This window comes from Simochromis diagramma, unplaced genomic scaffold, assembly GCF_900408965.1.
Source record: "Simochromis diagramma unplaced genomic scaffold, fSimDia1.1 OVJJ01000205.1, whole genome shotgun sequence".
In the NCBI taxonomy this organism is placed as follows: domain Eukaryota; kingdom Metazoa; phylum Chordata; class Actinopteri; order Cichliformes; family Cichlidae; genus Simochromis; species Simochromis diagramma.
Window position 1 is genome coordinate 6,433,513 of NW_024386782.1, and position 21,128 is coordinate 6,454,640.

Consider the following 21,128-nt stretch of genomic DNA (forward strand, 5'->3'; position numbering starts at 1 on the left):
GAACAACCGGAATCCGGATATCGTCATCTTTGCTTTTGTCTCAGCAGCAACCAGCATAGACGTGTTTCCCTCCGCCCAGCGTTTTATTTCAATCACAGAAAAGGCATAAAAATGTCGGGTTCATCCAACCTGGTGACCATGAAAAAGGTGGTACAGCAGCTTCGTTTTGAGGCGAGCATAAACAGAGTTAAGGTAAGTAAAAGTGACTTTTTTTTTTCCCGACAATTAACGGAAAAATCTGCGAACAGCACTAGCTGTTGCTGGATGCTAGCACCGTGATGCTAATTTGGCCGAGAGTATCTGTGAAGCAGGGCGTTGTTTGTACCGAGGGGGAAGTGTTGAAGTTTCGCGCTGCTTGTAATCATAAAACAACGCCCGAGTAACATAAGATGATGACGACACGATAGCTGTAGTTGGTTACGAATTTAACGAAGCCATTTAAGATCAAATGTTAAAACTATAGCTTAGCAATGTTTTCTCCCCCCCAAGTGTAGCTAATGCTTTTACTTGACAAAATAATTATTCAAAGTAAGGTACTAGATAGCAAATTTCTTAAACTTACAGAACAGGGAAACGCCATGTATGAGACGGATGTATTATTTTGTTTTAATTTTTGTAAATTAAGTGTAGTGGGCATTCCTTTTTGAATTCACATTTTATGTTATAAGATTTGAATAGGTAACTTGACATAAGCACATAATTGATGAATAATGAGAATGATCGTTTTTATTAGCTACTTCTGCAAATTCAAACACTGAACGTTTTTTCCAAATACTGTCTATAACGACATTCAAACAACCTAAAAGACTGGATTCAGTCATGGTTGGAGAAGATGTGCCTTGTTTACAGTTCCATGTAAATGAAGAGCATCTATTTTAAAAGAATTCCTGCATTTCCAGTTGTACCGCAAGCAAAATTGGACACAAAGGCTTCATCTCTGATATTGGTCGGGCTTAAAAAGTGCATTCTACAGTTTCCTTCACAGTTGTGCAGTGGAGTATTATTAGCCCTGTTCAGGTCTGCATCTTCAGGGGTGGCTGGTAGAGCAGGTCATCTGCCAATCGGAAGATTGGTGGTTCAGCCCCTAGGTCCTCCAGTCTGTATGGCAAACATTCTTGGGCAAGATGCTAACCCCGATGTTTGATAGAAAGCACTTAAACCTTCCAATAATGGCTGAATGAGCCATGTTATATAAAGCACTTTTACTGCTCAGGTAGAGTAGAAAAGCATTATAGAAGATCCAGTCCATTTTCCATTCTTCCCAGCTACAAAAAGCATCATACAGGTGACTGAGCAGTCATCCAAAAATATTGGGATGCAGCTGCTCTAAGTGACTTTTTCTTGTCTTCACCAGGTTTCTCAGGCAGCTGCAGATCTACAACAGTTTTGCATACAGAATGCTCTCCAAGACCCCTTGCTCACCGGTGTGTCATCCAGCACTAACCCTTTCAGACCGCAGAAGGTCTGCTCCTTCTTGTGAAACCTCTGTGTCCATTGGTAAGCCAGCCACACTTTAGAATATGCACATACATGTTCTGTTGCTGAGCTACACATGCCGTCTTTACTGTGTATTCAGATTTCTTTCTTGAATTGAAAAACATCTCAGACTTGACAGTAACATTGACAGTATTTTCTAATAAATTGATCTAACGCTTGTGTGACCTGCAGGTGGATACTAAAAGAGTTGCTTTTTTTTTTTTTTTTTTTTTTAATACTATGAAACTTTGTTTCAGTTTATACAAATACTGTTGCATTGTAAATCAGTAAAAATAGTCTGAATAAAATCTTCTCATCCTGAGCTGTTTAACCATTTAAAATGATCATCTTTTCTTTTTTCCATTTCTCTTGTTCTGTAGGCCTTCATTTTGATGCTACAGGGAAAAATTGACCTCAGCACTGCTCCTTATGCCAAGCCATTATACTGCCACGGGAAATCTCAAAAGTAGAACTCAATGGATTTAAAACAGGAAGAAGACTGGCTATTTTTAGATAAGGTAGAAGACAGGACACGGTATTATTTTCCACGGCACAGTGTGATTTTTGACTCAATTATTGTGCCTTTTCTATTCTATTTTAGTCATCACTGTTCTCAACTTTTTTGTATTTAATGAATAAAATATTCTTTACTACTCAATTTATTGCCATTATCTTTTTCTTGTTTAAAACAAAATCAGAATTCAGCAAATTGATATAGTTCCAATATTATTGTCAAATTCAGCTAATATGAGGGAAATTAGTTTCATGTAGCCTTAGAGGCAACAGTTATGGAAACAGCTTGTGTATGAATCATTAAATGGACCAAAGGAAGAGTGGGTCAAAAGATGCTGCATTATACATGAAATTGGTGATGGGTGAAGTACTTTGATCTGTTTCTTGAGCCAAAATTAAAATGGGCACAGTGTAAAATTTATAGCAACTCTATACTTTCATGCTATTTTTTATTTTATTTTTGCAGTGTCCTAGGTCATGATCGGGACTCCAAACTGTGATATTTAAATGTGCATACACAGAGTTTATAGTGCATTAAATTTGACAGGATTTGTTTCCTGTATTCAACTTACTGTACCATACCACCTTTATAAATAAAGCACTTTAAAATAAACCAGGGTCCACAAAGTGGTGTACATATACAAATAGCATAAGCAGAAAATAAATCAAAACATGAATAGAGAATTAGAGGAAAAAAACAGTCAACTTTTTAAAAAGTGCTAAAGGCTTCAGCAAATAAATGTTTTCTGAGTTTTAAACTCAGAAAGAGAAGAGGTCTGCTTAACCTGCAAGGCCAGATCATTCCACAACTTTGGAGCCGCTATAGCAAACGCACGGTCACCTCTAAATTTACGCCTAGTTTTGGCACCTTAAGGAGCTGCTGATTGGAGGACCTAAGGGAGCAGGCAGGCTGTAGTAGCTCAGTAGTTCAGGGACTCTGAAATTAGACCCAAGGGGTAGCAGATATAGGGAGAAAAGAAGGCCTCAACCTGAACCCTGTAGGACTCCACATTGAAGAGAAGCAACAGAGGATAAAAACTCACCAAGTTTCACAGAGAAAGTTTCCTCTGCCAAATAAGATCTGAACCACTGCAGTGCAGTACCGCTAACACCCACCAACCGCTCTAAATGAGAAATAGAAATTTTATGTTCCACTGTATGAAAGGCAGCAGTTATATCTAAAAGCACAATAATAACACAGTTACCTGAGTCAACTTAGAGTAATATAGTCAACTACATTTATGATACAGGATGTGGAAGAACTTGAGAGGAAATGGATATTATAGGAATTTTATGGTATGGCATACTGTGCAAAAAGTCTGCTGCCATATCTTGGGATCTGGAAATGGGAAAGGAGACCAGCACTTTATTGAAATGTATGTAAGCACACATGGAAATCCAGTCTGAACAGTATTGAAACATATGTGGAAATATAATCTATAAGCAAAAACGGTTTGTCCACGTCTAAAGGGTTTGAAAGTCAATATTTGGTGTGATGACTCTTCAAAACCTGAACTCTGAGACAAGCTTTCCAGTAATTTCTTTAAGGAGTCTTCAGGAATAGTTCTCCTGGCTTCTTGAATGACAATCAAAGCTGTTTGGATGTTTGCTGCGTTCTGTTATGTCAAGTTGTTCCCACACTGATTCAATATTGTTGAGACCTGGGCTCTGGGGAGGTCAATCCACGACTGAAGGTGGCCCACTGTATTTTTCTATCCAACTATGCTTTTACTGTATTGGCAGATCCCTGTCATGATAAAAAAAAATTAAGTTGTTACCAATCGGATGGTTTCCATATAGTACTAACATGGTGGAACAAAATCTAACAGTGGCAATGATGGCTGCGCTTCTATTGAGACCATTTCTTCTGTGAACAGTAGGTGGAAAAACTATGGAAGAGGATTAGGGCCACTGGGGAAAAAAAGGACACGTCTCCCCCTCCCAAATTCTGAGATTAAATTCTGTTTTTTTTCTCAGAATTCCAGAAAAGAAAAGGAAAAAGATGTGCCCAATCTTTTTTTCTCCAGTTGCCCTAATCCTCTTCCATAAAAACTAAAGTCCCAGATGCATTGTTTGCAAAAGCATATATATGTGTATATGTATATATATGTGTGTGTGTGTGTGTGTGTGTATCTATATATCTATATAATTCCATTGTATTGGGTTAGTAACAGGAGTCCTCTTTATTTTAAAAGTTAATATTATTGAATTACAGCAATTATTGATGATAAAATTGCATCTCATCTTTGATTTAAAACCTGGTTACTATCCCAGGACCACCCCAAACAAAAGCAATACAAAGAAATGACATTCTCTATTCTCTTTGTACATTTTTATTATATTTATATACAGAAGGACACTCTTTAGTCTGCTCTGTTGATTTGCAGCTTGCATTTGTACAAACGGTACAGCATTTTGTATAACAATGTTCTGGGAAAATGATGAACTGGGCATCTTATCTGCTCGCGACTGAGGGTGAGCAGTTGGTTGAACTCTCGCGAGATGTGAACGTACGGAAATCACACCCGTGTTGAGAGTCGTTCCATGTACGCGGGCACTGAACCCAGGTCGGTCTCCATGTCCATCTCCTTGAGCGGTTACATCAGAGCGGTTAAGTCGTAACTGCAGCTCGACCAGCCGAATGAAACCGCTCTCATCAGTGTGAAGAATGAATCATGGGACAGCGTTACTGTGGAAACGACGGTAACTACTTTTGTTAACCTGACATATTAACTACAGTTAGCTGACAAAGCTAGCCGGCAGAATATATCCGGGTATAGTAGCTAGATTTGCTGCTTGATAGCTTGTCTCATTGTTCGTGGCCGGTTCAGTGAGCTGGAAGAAAATGGATTACGTGATGCTAACGGCTCACCCTAGCTGATGCAACTTTACTCGGTCATTGTCATTATACAATCAGCTCATTTAAACCCGTTAGTTAGCTGGCTCAGTAATCTCATGCAGCTGAATAGCTAGATTGTTGAGCGTATGTATAACCTTAAATCACTACTGCCACGATGATGCTCCAGGATGGCGCTACACAGCTTCTTTGCCTCACAGCCAGCAGCGGGGTCCCTCTTTTCACAAGAGGAGCCTCCAAACAGCTGCCCTTCTCTGTCATAGGCTCTCTAAATGGTGTTCACATGTTCGGAGGTGGTCAGGGGGTAGTGTTGACCTGCTCTGAGACGCAAGGTGGAGGGAAGGTGGTGTGGAGACTTTTCCAGGACAGTGTGATACTCATCGCTGTGAGTGGAGGTGGAGATGGCGGAGTGGGCAGCAGCAAAGAGGAGGAGGCCCGTCTACAACGCCTCCTGGAGAATGTGTGGGGCTGCATGGTGCTGGTGTTAGGGCTGGATGAGCTGGTTAATGTCCGGAATGTTGAGAGGCTTAAAAGGGAACTCAGGTCCTGCTTCAGTCTTATTGATGAGCTGCTGGAGGACAAGCAGGAGGGTATTCTGGGAAACCTTACACATTGTGCTGATTCACTGGTGCCCCCAAATCCTGCTCTTTTTCAGGAGGCAGTGGATGGTTTTGCTCAGGCTGCAGACAGCGAGTTTGGTTGCCTCGTTGTTCATGGGCGAATCGCTACAGCAACTGAAAAGTGGTGGCGCCTCGCTCCGCAGGAAGTTGTCCTGCTTTCTGCTTTGATACGCTCACACTCAGCCTCTGGATCTGCTTCTTGTGATTACCCAATTTTCCTTCCTCATGGCAGCCCCACTGTAGCCCACCGTCTTCTCCGCTTCCAGCTGCTGCCCGGAGCAGACGTATGTGTGCTGTGCGGTCCAACCCCATCCCTGCATGGAGCTGAGACTGGGCTGGTGGGTCGTTTCTGGTCTCCTTTGGTCGAGACCCTGAGAGAGTGCCTGGCTGTTGGAGAACGCTGCCTACCAGGGTCTGTATCCATTCGGCCTGATGTGCTGGCACTTCTTCTCATCAACCGTGAAACACGTCGTGCAGTCTCCTGTGTACGGACTTCCAATTACCATTACGATGATCCATTACTCTCCAGGGCCCGCTGCTGGGAGCTGCTGAAACTCTTTTATATCTTCAGCACATCACGGTACTTCACCCAGGAAGAGCCTTTATGTGTCTCCACAGAAGAAAAGGCTCAAAGAGGCAACACTGAAGACTTTCCTCTTGGATTCTCCCACCAGCCCCAACAATGTTATCTAGTTACAGAGGAATGCAAAAGCTATGGACTTCAAACACCACAGCACCAGCTGTTTCTGCTCATCTTACCATCTGTGCCCACGTTTGCACTGCGTACACTGGCTACACAGACTCTGTCTGATATAGTAGCAGCCACAGGGTTCTAATTGAATTTGCTGTTTAATGCCTTTTTTTTTTTTTTTTAAATCACAGGTGAATATCTATAACATTAATGTGAATTTACATTTTCTTTACTGATTTACGCAAGCATATTATATGCTCACACACAAATCTCACATCATAAAGATAAGCTACTATTTTTGTAAAGACAGTTATTAACTGTGCACTGGTAAAATCTATGGTAGAAACAATGAAACACTACTCAAGCTCTTACAGTTTCTACTACGCTGCCTCTAATGCTGGCAAAATATAAAACACATTGAAATGTTACACCAAAGTGCTTTGAGTTTTGTTTTGCATCACTGTTGCACAACTGCCCTGCCTCTCTATGAGCTGGTTATTACATTAGAGGGCAGCACTGTTACAATGTGTATTAAAATATACTGGAGAATAATGTGAAGATGTTAAACTGGATTTAAAATTGCCTGCTGTTTTTGTATATTTTGTATATACCAACTATATTTTGTCTAAATATAGTTGGTTAATTTCTCTGGGTCTTGATTTCACTGAGTCAGTCATTCACGTGTTTTCTCATGTTGATGGGTCTGCCCACTACTGGCTGAGAGATTCATTGCAAAACTCAATAGCTGTAGAACAAAAAGTACAACGTCTAAACCACTTCCTAAATGAAACTAAATGTTTTCAATATTATTTAAGTCAGTCAAAGCTGTGTAATCAAAGTGGTCAAAACTGAACGTTTCCACCTCAGCATTCTTTGAATCAGCTGATATTTTTGTGCAGTAACTTTAGTGTATTTAATAAAGCCTTGCACTGAGAGTATGAACGTTTTGAGTTACAAGCCCTCGAAGTATGTCTGGGGCCCAAATGTGGCTGAGGAGACACAAGTACAGGAACTAGCTACATGAAATTTTGAAGTCTGAAAAGTACATTTAAGCTGTGTTTTAACTGCAACCAGATCAATTTTATATCCAGCTGTACAACAGAAAGTACAACCTCAAAACCCACTTCCTAAATGAAACAAAATGTTGTCAGTAGTATTGAAGTCTGTCAAAGCTAAGTCATAAAGTTTAAATTAAATTACAGTATATGTTTGAGGCCCAAATGTTGCAGAGGAGACACAGAAATGTTGAAGTCTGAAAAGTACATGTAATCTGTGTTTTAAAAATTGCAACCAGTCCAATTTTATATCCACTCAAGTCTTGTTTGTGTGCAGAATGTATAGTTTCGGTAGCAAGACTGCACCAGTTTTATTGTCCATTATATAAAGTCACAGAAACAAGGACTAGCTACACTTTTTATTTGAGCTCAAATGTGTGTTTAAGATCATTTCTGTCTTCCAGCATGAAGAAATAATTAGAGTATAAAATGCTGAGAAAATTGAGCATTTCGAAAGCCCATAACCATAAAAATGTTCATAGTATGAGGGTAAAACTTTGCAGGGTTTCATTAAATGTGCTTAAGTATTTATGTATTATAACCCAGCTAATAGCAGGTGTAGAAAAATTTTCACATTTCTAGAAAGCTGTGAGACAACTTACATGCAAGGGGGGGAAAAGAGAACATCTTTGCGTTACAAAAAAATTATTTTACAGGACTTGATGGTGTAATAACAGCTGTGATTACTGATGAAACACACCATTGCTGAATGAGCACTTCTGGTGGTGATGAATAAATGACAGTGTTTTTGCATTTCTCTACAACTGCAGCGATAAATTGAGGAACCCAATTGCACTCTCACGTTTCAGTGTGAAGACTCAGCTTTACTGAAAATCACTGAAGATCAGTAGCATGTAAGTGCTTTCTAGTCCTCGCTTCTCATCAGATGCACTGCACTCCATACTCATTCTGCATTTTGTAGAAGTTGCTGTGATCCAGGAGACGCAATCCTAGACAAAGACCACCCCATTCTGAAGTACCAGTGTTACCAGGCCAGACCTTATTCCTTATGTTTGACCCTTACTCCCAATGGCCTGGAAACACTGCTGAGCATGAGAAACGGTAATGCCTCCTTCTAATCCAGGAACAGTGTACGTTTTGTGCCGATTTTTACATAAACTGCAGCGTGGTTCAGCTTATTCCTGTGGTACAAGGAAATGGAGATTTCTCACATTCTTTTGCATTAATCCACGGGGATTGGGACGTGAGTGAAGTTTAACAAAGCTGCAGTCCACGCAGGAGGGGCTTTGATAACTATTTAGTTCACATAAAGGAGCGCTTCTGTCTCCACCCAGGCCGCGTGGGCATCTCGGGACAAAGAGAAAAGCGCGGTGAAGTTAACAGTCAGCAGCCGATTAGCTTATTTTCCGGCGTGGAGCAGTTTAGCCCGAGTAACCGGAGAACCGTCGCTGATTGACAGCCTCACGGAGCGGCGGGTAACGGAGGAGAGCGGGTGGGATATAGATGGTTACACAAAAAGGGGAGGGGTACGCTCGCTGGCGGTCGTGTTGTTAAATATGCACCGCCTAAGAAAAAAGTCCCAGTGAAAACTTTGTGTAGTGTATTATAACACAGTCGTATTTTGTCACCACCCTCAGATTCTGACGCAATTTTTTTTTTTTGGTCGAAACCTCCTTTTAACTTCAGCGCGTGCTAAAGGTTCGACTGTGCACGCGCGGAGTCGTTTTTAGGATCCCGGCGGTCACTCCTCTTGCTCAACTTTATTTTCACTCCTCTTTCTCCGGTGAAGCAATCGGCGCGGTACAGCTCGCTGTGCCCGCAGAAGTGTTTTCTAAAGTCGCTCGGCTGTTTTGAAAGAGTCTGGTAACATGTCAGCCGCTCGGATGCAGGTGCTCTCCTCCAGAAACGTCCGGCTTTTAAGCCGCGGGCGGAACGAGGTGTTTGCCGGTAGAAGCGGAGCGCAGCGGCCCGGCGGCGACCCCAGGACCCGCTCACTGACTTGTCCCCCTCTGTCATCCTCCTCTTCTCCCGGCAGAGCCCTATCGAGTTTGAGTGCGACGCGGCGTGGACTTCCCAAAGAGAAAATGTCCGAGAATGGGATCATGTCCCGGGCCAAGGTGCTGACTATCGACACCATGAACCCCACGGTGAAGAAGGTGGAGTACGCCGTGCGGGGACCCATCGTGCAGCGCGCCGTGGAGCTAGAGAGGGAGCTCTCAGAGGTTTGTACAAGGGCGCCTAGAGTCCTACTTGAACACTACTTTGTGTCTCACTAGACAATAAAGACTAACTTCTGATGTGGCCATGTAAGATGAATGTGGTGTGTGTGTGTTACTTTGGTTCACAGCTTTGCAATAACTTTCAATCAAATGCCACTCACCTCCCGTGCCCATTTAAATCTCATGGGACTTTAAATGTTACTTTGTTCTCAAGTCCTACAAAATGATAGATATGATTCAGTGAAAGAGTTTCAGTGTGTCAACAAGTTAGTGTATGTACTTACTTGGCTTGAATTGCAGCTCAGCAGGTTAACTAGTGTTCTAATGTCTACGCACAAACTACTGTTGCCAAATAAAAGTCTTTGTTTACATTTGGTAAACTCCTCTACACGCCCTGTTATCAAAGTCCGTCAGAAGGCTACGTTTTGTCTCTCTGTGATGCACCTGGTTAATTTCTAACTTGTTTTTCAGCTGGTCTTATTGACTCCTTGTTTCTAAACGATGACTGCTTATATAAAAATACAAACTGACCTCACAGCGAAAATCCATAGTCTAATCCACAGACGTTTTTCTGCATTCCAGCAAAAACTGTTGTCATTATGGTGAATTGAATTACTAAGAGAGATTTGCTCTCTTCTCCTAAAAATGAACTCTCAGCTCTTATATAACCACATTGAAATTAAGTAAATAATAGAAAAGTTTCTTTGCACTTTATTGGCACCAAATAAGAACCTGTTGCTAATTTCTCACTCTCTCTCTCTGCTCTGCTCAATCCCTTCTTCACAAGCTGTCTATGGTGATGTGGCAACCAGCTGTTAGTGTGCTGAGTGTAGTCTGGTGTGAAAACTGTCCTCTCTTGAGTGGTTTGCTTAGTTAAAGGATGAGTATGCGAGCGGGTTCTTGCTCAGGTCAAATGCACGGTAACATCGGGCAACAGGGTCTCTAATGACGGTGGTAGCCCTTTACCCAGATGGTTCAATTACTCCAAACATATTATGTTCTGTTTACTTTGACTGATGCTCATCCACAGATGAGCACTCTCTCTACATATGGGATTTTCTTCTCAGCTACAACAGTTATATCAGGTGCTAAGTGATGTTTAGGTGCTCAAAAAGCAGACACAATTGTAGCTGGATTCAGTTGGTAGAAGCACAGTTAAGGTTTAAAGGTACAGGAGAATTTTCACAAGTGAAACAACTTTTTACAGCTGTTGGTAAACTGTAATAAACTTTACTACTAACTAAAACTAGTTCTCTAATTGCATACTGTTGCACAGCCAGAAGGGAGAAATGTATCTCAGTTAGGCTTACTCTCAGCTTCTCCATTTTTTTCTGAAGCACTCACCAAATGATGCCAATTATTCTTGGAATTGTTCGTAGTTATTGCAGCACGCCTTACTCTTTTGTGGACAGCTGCTTGTTCAAACAGGTTTGGTTAGTCTTAGATCACTTTGGGAAATGAGTCAGAAAAATATTCTCTCTTTTGTCTGGGCATTAACCTCCTAAGACCCGAAATCTCCCACGGCATGCATTTTTGATTTCTCTTTGATATTTGGGCATATTGGGGCTCAATGAATGTAAAATCAAAGAATTACCAGATTTTTTTGATTTTTTTTTACCTGATTTTTGTTTCTAAGAAAAATGAGAGCCACATATGAGGATATTCATTTAAAATTTCGGTAGAACAGTAGCAGTATAATGTCCTCGTAAGTGGATATCAGGCCCTTGTAGAGCAACATTGAGTATTTTGGTCTAAATAACCCAAAATGTGATGTCCACATATGTGGACGCCAGGTCCTAGGAGGTTAAGCATGTGCGCGCACACAAGAAGGCACGCTGTGTCCCCTGTTCTGTAAATTTTGTTTGCTTTTTGGATGAGGACCAGTATTGCCTTGTGCCTTCTAGCATATACAAAGTATGTGTTGTTCAAAGAGCACAGAAACAAGACAAACTGCACCAACCTACTGTACCAGTATGCATATGCAGTGATAAATATCACACTGTCGTTGTTGTTTAGTTTTAATGAGCGGCTATCTGATAGTGAATGGGGCTGTTTGAATGAGCTGCCAGATATTTTAATTCTGCTGGAGCACTGTTAGCTGAACAAACCAAAGAAACAGACACATAAGAGTGCAAAGTGAATTTTTATAACAGACTTTTTGCTGCAAAATCGAAACTGTTGAAAGCCCCTCAGTAGAAAGAAACACTGCCTCTCCTGCTGGACCTTCAGTATTGTTTTTTTCTCCTGTTTTATAAGTGATGACCAAAAAGCACAGGCCAGGAGCAGAGGTCAGCCTTTTTTTTCTAAAAGATCAACATCATGAATGGATGCTTCTTTGACCCAGGGGTGTTATGCACACTGTCTAATGTTATTGGCTCAGCCTGAGAGACGCCTCTTGTGTGTGACCAATGGGAGAGCGAGGGAATCATGTTTCCTAAAATCTGAACTGGACTGGACAAATCAAATGTGTTGTTTGGATTTCTGCAGGGTGTCAGCGTGTAGTTTCACTGGTTGATTTTCTGCACTGTCGCACTGTGTCTTAACATCTGGTGTTAGCAGCATGTGTTTACGTGCATGTTTCTCTGTGTGGTTCCCTGTATTGCTGTTTATCCTCCGTCAGAGGTCTCAGCTGGTCAGGAGATTATCTTTCAGACCTTGGAGTATTATATTATTTGCCTGGGAGACCATAAACAAATAGCTCTTATATAGATAATATTCATGGCTAATTATTTCAAACATTTAGCTTACTGTTGCTTCATGTAATCTATGCTGTTTTTATTTTTAAAGGTTGCACAAAAGAGATTGAAAGCTTTTTGTGTAATGTTAGTCTGTTTGTTTCACAAGGTTAATAGAAGTGATGTGATAAGCTGGTTTGCTCAGGTAGAAACTGTGTCTGCACATTTGACCTCCATCAAAGCTGTTCTAGACTCACTAAACTACTTTTCCAAGTGGTCTGCGTCTCCTCCTGAATAAACACAGCTTACACAAATGCTGTGCATGCTTATCTGTCTTATCTGGAGTTTATATTTTACTTAAATGACCGGGTTCGTAGAATTTAATCATAAGCCTTGAGACTTTGTTTTATTAACTGTCTGTAAGAGTTTTATTTTTTTGCTCCTTTTTTGAGGGGGTGGGGTGGGGGTCGTTATTTGTTTACATCAGTTTTTGTTGCTTATCAGCCATGCCTTTCTTTGGCTTTGTTGATGCATTACTGAACAAACAAACAACCCCCCCAACTTCCACCCAGAAAACTTGCTGACTGAAAAAAAATTAGAAAGAATTTGCATTTTGCTATAAAGCTGCTAAAACTTTCCCCAGTGTTTTTGTTCAGGATAATATCTGGGACATGACATTCAGTAAAGCAAACTAGGGATGCACAAATTGTGAATTTCTGGGCCGATTACTATTTTGCAGATAACCAGTGCTGATTTGACATTTAGAACAGCCAATAAATGTAAAAAGCGTAGAGGAGACTCAAAAAACACAATGTTCAACCATGAGTGTTGATGTTGCATGTTTGACACTCTAGCTTCCCTGTTGTGGTGGAGGGAGGAATCAGCTGATATACTGAAATATCAGATTTCTAACTCTCCACATATTATATCAGTCCTTAAAAATCGTCAGTCAGACTCTCGTACCTTTATTGTTTTCTGTTTTCTTCTTTTCTATTTTAGTTCTTTCTCTGACTGTCTTTCCACATTTAGCTAGCAGTAAACTGATATGACTCAACAGATACAAATTAAAGTCACTGCCATGTGTAAATATCATACTATTTGTTGATAGGTGATTATCAATCATATCAGTGTCTGCCAACATGTTACTGGATCCCTAAAGCAACTTTTTAATTTTTCTGCATAACTTGCAGCTGCATAAAGTCTCATGTCCAGTAAACCAGTGTGGGGTCCGTGTGTATGGAACAGTTATGTACGTGTTTAAAAGAGTGCAGGCATAGTGTTAAGGTTATTTAGGTGCAGCTGATGGTCTTTGTCTATTTTTAAAAGCTTTTTGATGTATCAAAGTAGTTGTTGTTGTTGTGTACAAAATGTATAGTTAAACTGCTGCTAATTGTGTTTATGTTTGACAGGGAATGAAGAAGCCCTTTGCAGAGGTCATTAAGGCCAACATTGGTGACGCGCATGCTATGGGCCAGCAGCCAATCACTTTCTTCCGACAGGTCTGCTCCTAAACCCTTCCCTTTACTTCTATCTAAATATAACAACTCTTTTCATGTTTGTTAATGTACTTCACACTAACGCTGACTCTTCAAATACGTCATTGTCAGTGTGCCCGTTTTATGTATTAATGCATGCAGATAATACACCCTTATGCTCACTCAATCTTGTTGTTTAAAGGTCCTGGCGCTCTGCTCCTACCCTGAACTGCTGAGTGACAGCACATTCCCAGAGGATGCTAAAAGTAGAGCATGCCGCATTCTGCAGTCTTGTGGCGGGAACAGTATGGGTGTGTATGAGGTCTAGGTTTTTTTTTTGTTAGTAATTATCACCCTTAGTCCTTTCATACACCTACTGAGTGATATATAGCCACTGCGGTGATTCTAGAGCTTGTGTTACTATAGCAGCTTGCATCGTCTCCATATGAATCTCCTTCAGGTTCCTACAGTGCCAGTCAAGGCATAGACTCTGTGCGTCAGGACGTGGCCCGTTACATTGAACGACGGGATGGCGGTGTGGCCTGTGACCCAGATAACATTTATCTCACCACAGGAGCCAGCGACGGCATTGTGGTACTGTGATTTATGTCTCCATTTTAGTTTTAATTATGCACATTTGTCTTGTAGCAACAGTGAAGGAAGTAGCTCGATTTTGATTTTGAACACTGAACTACAAAAACAGGCTTGTGAAATTAAAGCCTCAGCAGTGAGCCTGCTTTTAAAGGATGCATTGTACATGCAACAATTAGCAGGGAAATAAATACGTGTGAGAACAAATCTATTGAATGTCAGCCAATCAAAGAAAGGCTGAAACTGGATCACTGATGCATGAACATTTTGGCTAGCTAGATGGGTATTACCTTCTCATGACCCCTTTCATGGGTTGTCTGGGCTGTTTAACGGTTTTGTTCTCCAAGAGAAATGACCTAAAACGATAGCATCTCCATCTGGCAGTAATGTTAGCTGGGTTTTTACTCAAATATAATATTTATTTTTCGTAGAATGCTCACAAAGAACCAATTTCTTGTGCATTTTTGTCGTACGTGTATATATTTGTTATATATTGCATTCAGGTTAAGCAAGATGCAGCCAAACTACTACGTAATTCGAAAATCTGATTATATGTACATGCAGATGAGGGCACAAAGTTTTTGTCAAAAATTTTCCAAGTGCTTTTTTAACAGAGCATGAGGTTTTAACATAACATTTTTAAACATCCTAGTTTCTCTTAGAAAACTTAAATTATTTCTATTTGCACACAATAACCTAATTATTTTTAGAAAACAACATCATAACCCTGCGGGGCCAGTGGGCAACGTGCAGATGTAGGTTTGCAAGAATTCGAGAACAAGGTAACATAGGAGTTTGAAATTGATACCATAGAGGTATCTGTAAAAGTTTAAGACTAATTTGAATCTCAGTGACTTCATCGTAAAGGTCAGAGGTCAAGTTTTTTGAAAAACTTGTAAATGCAATAAAGAACAAAGCAACATAGGATTTTGAAATTGATACCAAAGGTGCATCTACTAGGAGGATGAGAGTTAGCACTGGCAGCCACCAGTATTTAAAAAAAAAAAGTCATTTTCATAGTGCAGTCAGCATTATAACTGAAGCATCACAAATCTTTTCCGACCTGTTCTTCAGACAATGCTGAAGCTGCTGGTGTGTGGCGAAGGTACAACCCGTACCGGTGTTATGATACCCATACCTCAGTATCCCCTGTATTCAGCTGCACTGGCCGAACTGGGCGCTGTGCAGATCAACTATTTCCTTAATGAGGAAAAGTGCTGGAGCCTGGACATCACTGAGCTGCAGCGTGCTGTAAATGAGGCCAGGCAGTACTGCAACCCCCGAGCCTTATGCATCATCAACCCTGGAAACCCCACAGGTAAGTTCTTTATGATTTGGGAGCCATCACTATCATTACATATTATTGCATATGTCAAAGTCAATTAATCAAGTAGTTATTACAGAGAATTATCAGAATTATCATCATTTAATCTAGTTATGTGATTAATTTGTGCATCCTTGTTGTTTTAGCATTACATTTGCATCTTTTTTGTTGTATTCACACACATATATATATATATATCCTAATAGACAAGCTAAACACCATAACACACTGATATTAAATTATCCATCCACCCAATTTCTTCAGCTTATCCAATTCAGAGTTGTGGGGGAGACTGTAGCTGGATTAAATCTTTTCTGCAAGAAAAGACTGTCCTGTCTCCTAACCAGGCCCAACACACATTTCCATGTATTTTGGAAGAGCCACTAGATGGCAGCAAAGCTAAAGTCACTGCCCTATCATGAGCCTCTTAATTTTTACAGGTCAGGTTCAGAGCAGACAGTGCATTGAGGATGTAATTCGATTCGCTGCAAAGGAACGTCTCTTTCTCATGGCTGATGAGGTAATCTCTCTGAATGTCTTAAGACATCTGTCTGATGTATAATCTTCTTCACCTTGTTAATATCTATCCTATTGTCCTCATCTCCCAGGTGTACCAGGATAATGTGTATGCTGAGGGATGCCAGTTCCACTCTTTTAAGAAGGTCCTGTTTGAGATGGGGCCCGAGTACGCAGAAACAGTGGAACTGGCATCTTTCCACTCAACCTCTAAGTGTTACATGGGAGAGTAAGTTGTGTTTTTTTCCCCTCTTATTTGTGCTGGGGATAAAATAGCTATGAAAAAATAGTTATTTGAAGGGGAGGTTTTACAACAATTAGCTCCTATAGCTAATTGAAGCTATATATTGAAGTAAGGCTGCAATATATAGCTTGCGTTTAGCTCTTTCTTTGTGTTTTGTTTTGTGTTTGCTGTAATTCTCACATTATAATCTGCCTTGTAGGTGCGGCTTTCGTGGGGGCTACATGGAAATCATCAACATGGACGATGAAGTGAAGGACCAGCTCACCAAGCTGCTGTCAGTTCGTCTGTGCCCTCCTGTTCCTGGTCAGGCTCTAATGGACCTGGTGGTTAACCCTCCACAGCCTGGGGAACCTTCTTATGGCAGCTTTATCAAGGTACACAGTCTACCATCATGGGCTGTATATAAATAAAATGATGACACTGAAGCTTAAATATCATAAACCTACATTCTTTATCACAGCTAGCAAGCAGTGACCCCTGTGGTTGCATAAAAGCTGTCAATGATCAGTAAACTCTCTTCTAATGATGACTTACAGCCCCAGTCACTGGTTTGAAGTCCTTTTGAATACAAACTATTGATTATGGATTTTACTCAACTTGCTGACATACCAGAATACATTAACCTCTAGACATCCAGCCCATCAAGGGTTAAGCGAGGGTTTCGCTAAAAAGGTAAATTTACAAAAGACAAACTTCCTGTTAGTGCTGTCAGGTAGGGCTGCATGAACACAAAAAATCAGCAGGGTACAGCTTCCACTTTCTTCTACTTCCCTGAGATGTCCATTTCTTACCGTGTTTATTAGGTGCACTTTTTTGGCCAGCTGTAGTGCGATTGCATTGGTGGTTTCAGTGCGCTTCTGTGAGGCGGATGGCGGCGCTGGCATGCTGTACAGCTTCGCTTTTATCAACATCTGAGCTGATGTTGGGTGACTGACGTTAGAAACCACTGCACTGCTTTTCTTGGCCTTCATGCATTCATCATTACTGCACTTTGCGGTGTCTTTTCAGGCGGCTGAATAAGTTAGTTGTATTGCTGTTCATTACAGACACACAGCACTCTTTGCAAATGATTTCTTTTTGGAAGTATTTTCAAATAACGGCTAATGATCGGCTTTCAGGGACAAGCCGTTCATCTTCTGCTCTGCCAGACATTTTGTTCTATATCTGTTTTTAACGCAGTGTCACTCGTCCAGATTAATCCAGGTAAATTCATGCCTTGCGATGGAGGGAACACCTGTGATTGGCTCATGCAAGCACGGCATCAGGAGCTGATTTATGGACCACTTGATTTTTGTTTGCTTTGCATTTTAAATATCGCTCAGTCATAATCATTTCATTGTTTTGCAGCCCTACATTCACGTATCACTGTAGTTCATCCAGAAGAACACAAACGATGTTTCATGGTTTGCTTATAACAAAGCTTAAAATCAAAAGCCCTTGAGCTCAGCATTATCCTGCCCATGTTGTTTACTTCTGGTCATGTGTGATGTAAATCTAAGCAGTAAACTGTTCAAGTGCACCTCAGAGTCATTTAGGCAGGGATGAGATAAAAACCCTTTGCTGAATTTGAAACTTTTTTTTGGAGCTTACAGCACAGAGGATTGCAACATGCAGATAAAGTACTCCAATCAAGTGAATCCCAGCATCATAAATGTATATATGTTGGATCTAATGTTGCCCCCCCCCCCCCAATATCTCTTTCCCACATCCAGGAACGCACAGCCACATTAAGTGCCTTAGCAGAAAAGGCCAAACTTACAGAGCAAGTTCTCAACACGGTCCAAGGCATCAGCTGCAACCCTGTGCAGGGTGCTATGTACTCCTTTCCTCGCATAACCATCCCTGAAAAGGCTGTCAAAGAGGCCACGGTCAGTCCTGAACCTTCTTTTATAAATAATTCACCATTTCTGTTTCAGGGTGATGACATTGGTCAGAAGCAACAAAAGAAGAGAGACATTGCAGTTATGCAAGAATTTCTACAGAACATTCTCTCTAATCTCCAATTGCTCATGTTTGCAGTTCTGCTATTATTGTTTTAAAAATGTCTCTCTGTGACCTTCACGGCCTTAACTGCACTCATGTCACACTACATACAAGCCACATTAGGAATGGCCATTAAATACAACATGCAGACCGGTGGTGGATGTGCAACGTGCCAAAGAAGCTCAGCTCGTTGCCAACGCGCCACCTTGCTGTCTTAGAAGAACAAATGATTTCCAATGGCTCAGGGTTTCAGTTCTGTCCCACGGGCAATTGTTCTGTAGGAATTTCACGGAGAGCGGATGAATCAAAGCACCGAGAATCTGATCAGCCTTAGAGAGGGTAACGTCACATTGACCCACTGACATGTGGTCAGCTCCTGTGACTGACCGCAAAGGAGTAGCATTATCCCAAAAACACACACATACCTGCATTATCACAGATCTGCTGTTAATCCTCTTTAACTTGCCTTGTGGCCTGAGATTTAAAAAAAACAACCCAAAAAATATCTTTTTAGAAAACACAACTTTTACTTTGTCCAAAAGTCACAGACAGCGTTTCTTTTTTGTTTTTTTATGTCATATATCTTCTATCAGCTGTTCATTATCAGATAAATTAAAATTCACTAAATAAATTAAAATCATATGAATTTTTTTCCTTTCAAAATTCAAACATCATGTTTTCTTTTTAGTTGTATTTTGTACCTGAGGGTCACCATAGTGAAGACATTTAAAATATCTTAAACTTCTCATCCAACCTCAAGTCATGTTGTACAGCTTAATGTGGTACTTTATTTTATTTTATTGTGGTATTTGTTTTATTGAGCTTTTTCTGTTGTAATTTGTTCCAGTTGAGCTTTTAATTGATTTGTTTTGTTTATTTGAACTGAAAATACTATTTACTGTTATTTAAGTTAAATTAAGCATATATCCTCACAGTTTTCTGTTATAAGTATAGCTTTTAGTTAAAGAGCCCCATGCCACCAAATTATCAAGATTTGTACATATATTATTTCCTTTCCTCTCTCTCAGGAAAAGGGACAGCAGCCAGACATGTTTTATTGCATGAAGATGTTGGAGGAAACGGGAATCTGCCTCGTACCTGGCAGTGGCTTTGGCCAAAAAGATGGGACCTACCATTTCAGGTACACAGCAAATGTGCAACCTACAGTCAGAAAATCAAGATATTCAGTTATTCAGTAGGTGCACTTTTATAAAACAACAATCACACCTTCATAAATGTTGGTTTTAGTGCAGTCCTGTTGCTTTAGAGTGGCTTTGAACAAGTGGCTCAAAACATTTTTTATGTCATTTTTTAAAAAAATATCTTAAATATTATCCCTGTCAGAACCTCTAAATTAATTCTTCTGGGATTCTGGAAGTCCAAAGAACTCTCAGCTGGGCCATCTGCTGTTTTCTACATCACTAGGGTTAATTTGTGTTTTCCTTTTCTTTGCTCCTCTTGCCCAGAATGACCATCTTGCCACCGACCGACAAGCTGAAGATCCTCCTCAATAAAGTCAAAGAGTTCCACCAGAGATTCACCCAGCAATATTCTTAAATTCCCGCATTTTTCCCGCTCCATTCACAAAAGGAGGAGCTGGCCAAACACAACAAAAAGTATCAGCCGACCAGAATTTTATCTGTTACTATTAAGTGCCTTCTCTGCAGTGGCTCTGGTAGTCTCTGTGATGACGCACTCCAACCTCTATAGCTGTCACATTTGGACATTTGCAGAATTTTGTCTTAAGGCGCTGTTTGTGCCAAAAAAAAAAAAAAAAAAAAAAAGAAGAGGTACAAAATTAAATTAAATCAGAGACCTGTGTCCTTTTCTTTTTTTTGGTGCAACATGGCTTAATCTATTATCTGTGTCGTTTTTAAAAGATGTATATACTCCAGGTCTGTAACTTTCATTTTGCTAAATGGCTTGACTCTGCGTCTTGAGTTATAAAGAAGGTGCAACGAAGAATGACGAAAAGAGTGATGCTGCTTAGAAACTGAGAATGTGCAAAACAAAATGGTTAAAATATTCCACTTCTGTAGGCTTTGCTCAACTGGAAGAATATGCTGAAAAAGCTTCTTTTGCATGATGGTTTGGTAGTAAGTAATTTGGTAGTGTCAAAATAAATGTAATGCTCTGATGTTTTGCCTCATTATTTTGGAGAGTGTGTTTAAAAACAAGAGCCTCCTTTCTCTTTTCCTTTGACCTTGAATTCTATGGCAGCGATCTTATTTCCTTGGTTCAACATGCTTCTGTTGTTCACTGAAGGTGTTTTATGTCACATACCACAAACTGAAAAAGTAGCATTGTCTTTACTTGACATCTGTTCGTCTGAGTCTGGTGACCCTCTTTAACCTCAGTCTTCATCCTTGAGACAAATGATAAAATCAGCACATTGTGTGTAATTTTAGCAGCCTTAGCCTTTCAGTTCAGCTTTATGTATAGAGCACCATTCACAACAACAGTCACCTCAAGCTTTATAGCTTCTTCTTTTCTTATAACATTCGACGTTAACGAGAAAACCCCAGCAGTCAGACATTCACCTAAGAGCAAGCACATGGCAACAGTGAGGAGCAAGAACTCCATTTTAACAGAACTAGACTAAGGGAGGAACAGTCAGTCTAACCAGTTTTTTGTTGTTGTTTTGCTGGGGGGGGAGCACAGAATATAAACTATTAGAAAGAGAAGGCATACTGTTGTCAGCTGGACTTCATCTCTTGCTTCCTCCTCCGTAATGGTAGTTCAGAAGGCTGGGTGAAAACTGAAGAAAGAAAACATTTCACAGTCACACACACTTTTAAATTTGACACCTAAAATTAGAAATATCAGCATCATGTTATTTTTATTTTTTTTAAGTAGCTTTTATTTTGAAATTGTCAGTTTTAGGAAGACAGTGAATTGGATATATATTATGAAAATAAAAACAGAAGG

The 21,128-nt window shown here is 40.4% G+C and overlaps 3 protein-coding genes and 1 long non-coding RNA gene across 6 annotated transcripts; 3 read left to right on the plus strand and 1 right to left on the minus strand.

The window, feature by feature from the left end:
• Nucleotides 1-16: 16 nt before the first annotated feature.
• gng5 (guanine nucleotide binding protein (G protein), gamma 5) lies at nt 17-2,134 on the plus strand. The gene is made up of 3 exons (XM_040018949.1): nt 17-192; nt 1,355-1,497; nt 1,857-2,134. The coding sequence occupies exons 1-2, from the start codon at nt 112-114 to the stop codon at nt 1,478-1,480; spliced, it is 207 nt and encodes a 68-aa protein (XP_039874883.1). The 5' UTR covers nt 17-111; the 3' UTR covers nt 1,481-1,497; nt 1,857-2,134.
• A 307-nt stretch (nt 2,135-2,441) lies between these two features.
• On the minus strand, nt 2,442-10,140 carry LOC120725893. Its single transcript, XR_005694253.1, has 3 exons — nt 9,677-10,140; nt 3,297-3,328; nt 2,442-3,113 (listed from the first exon to the last, which is right to left on the minus strand). It is a non-coding gene; the product is annotated as an uncharacterized LOC120725893 (long non-coding RNA).
• gpt (glutamic--pyruvic transaminase) lies at nt 4,531-20,337 on the plus strand. Of its 3 annotated transcripts, XM_040018865.1 has the most exons (13): nt 4,546-4,692; nt 7,983-8,066; nt 9,209-9,395; nt 13,477-13,566; nt 13,745-13,853; nt 14,003-14,136; nt 15,208-15,451; nt 15,898-15,977; nt 16,066-16,202; nt 16,417-16,591; nt 17,930-18,085; nt 19,229-19,341; nt 19,667-20,337. In XM_040018865.1, exons 3-13 carry the CDS (start codon nt 9,258-9,260, stop codon nt 19,755-19,757), a joined length of 1,467 nt encoding a protein of 488 aa, XP_039874799.1. In that variant the 5' UTR covers nt 4,546-4,692; nt 7,983-8,066; nt 9,209-9,257; the 3' UTR covers nt 19,758-20,337. The 3 variants fall into 3 exon arrangements, with proteins under 3 accessions (XP_039874794.1, XP_039874799.1, XP_039874787.1); XM_040018860.1 differs by lacking the exon at nt 7,983-8,066 and having other exon boundaries at nt 4,531-4,692; XM_040018853.1 differs by lacking the exons at nt 4,546-4,692; nt 7,983-8,066 and having other exon boundaries at nt 8,689-9,395.
• fuz (fuzzy planar cell polarity protein) lies at nt 4,699-7,973 on the plus strand. Its single transcript, XM_040018880.1, has one exon. It carries the CDS (start codon nt 5,004-5,006, stop codon nt 6,300-6,302), a length of 1,299 nt encoding a protein of 432 aa, XP_039874814.1. The 5' UTR covers nt 4,699-5,003; the 3' UTR covers nt 6,303-7,973.
• Nucleotides 20,338-21,128: the final 791 nt, after the last annotated feature.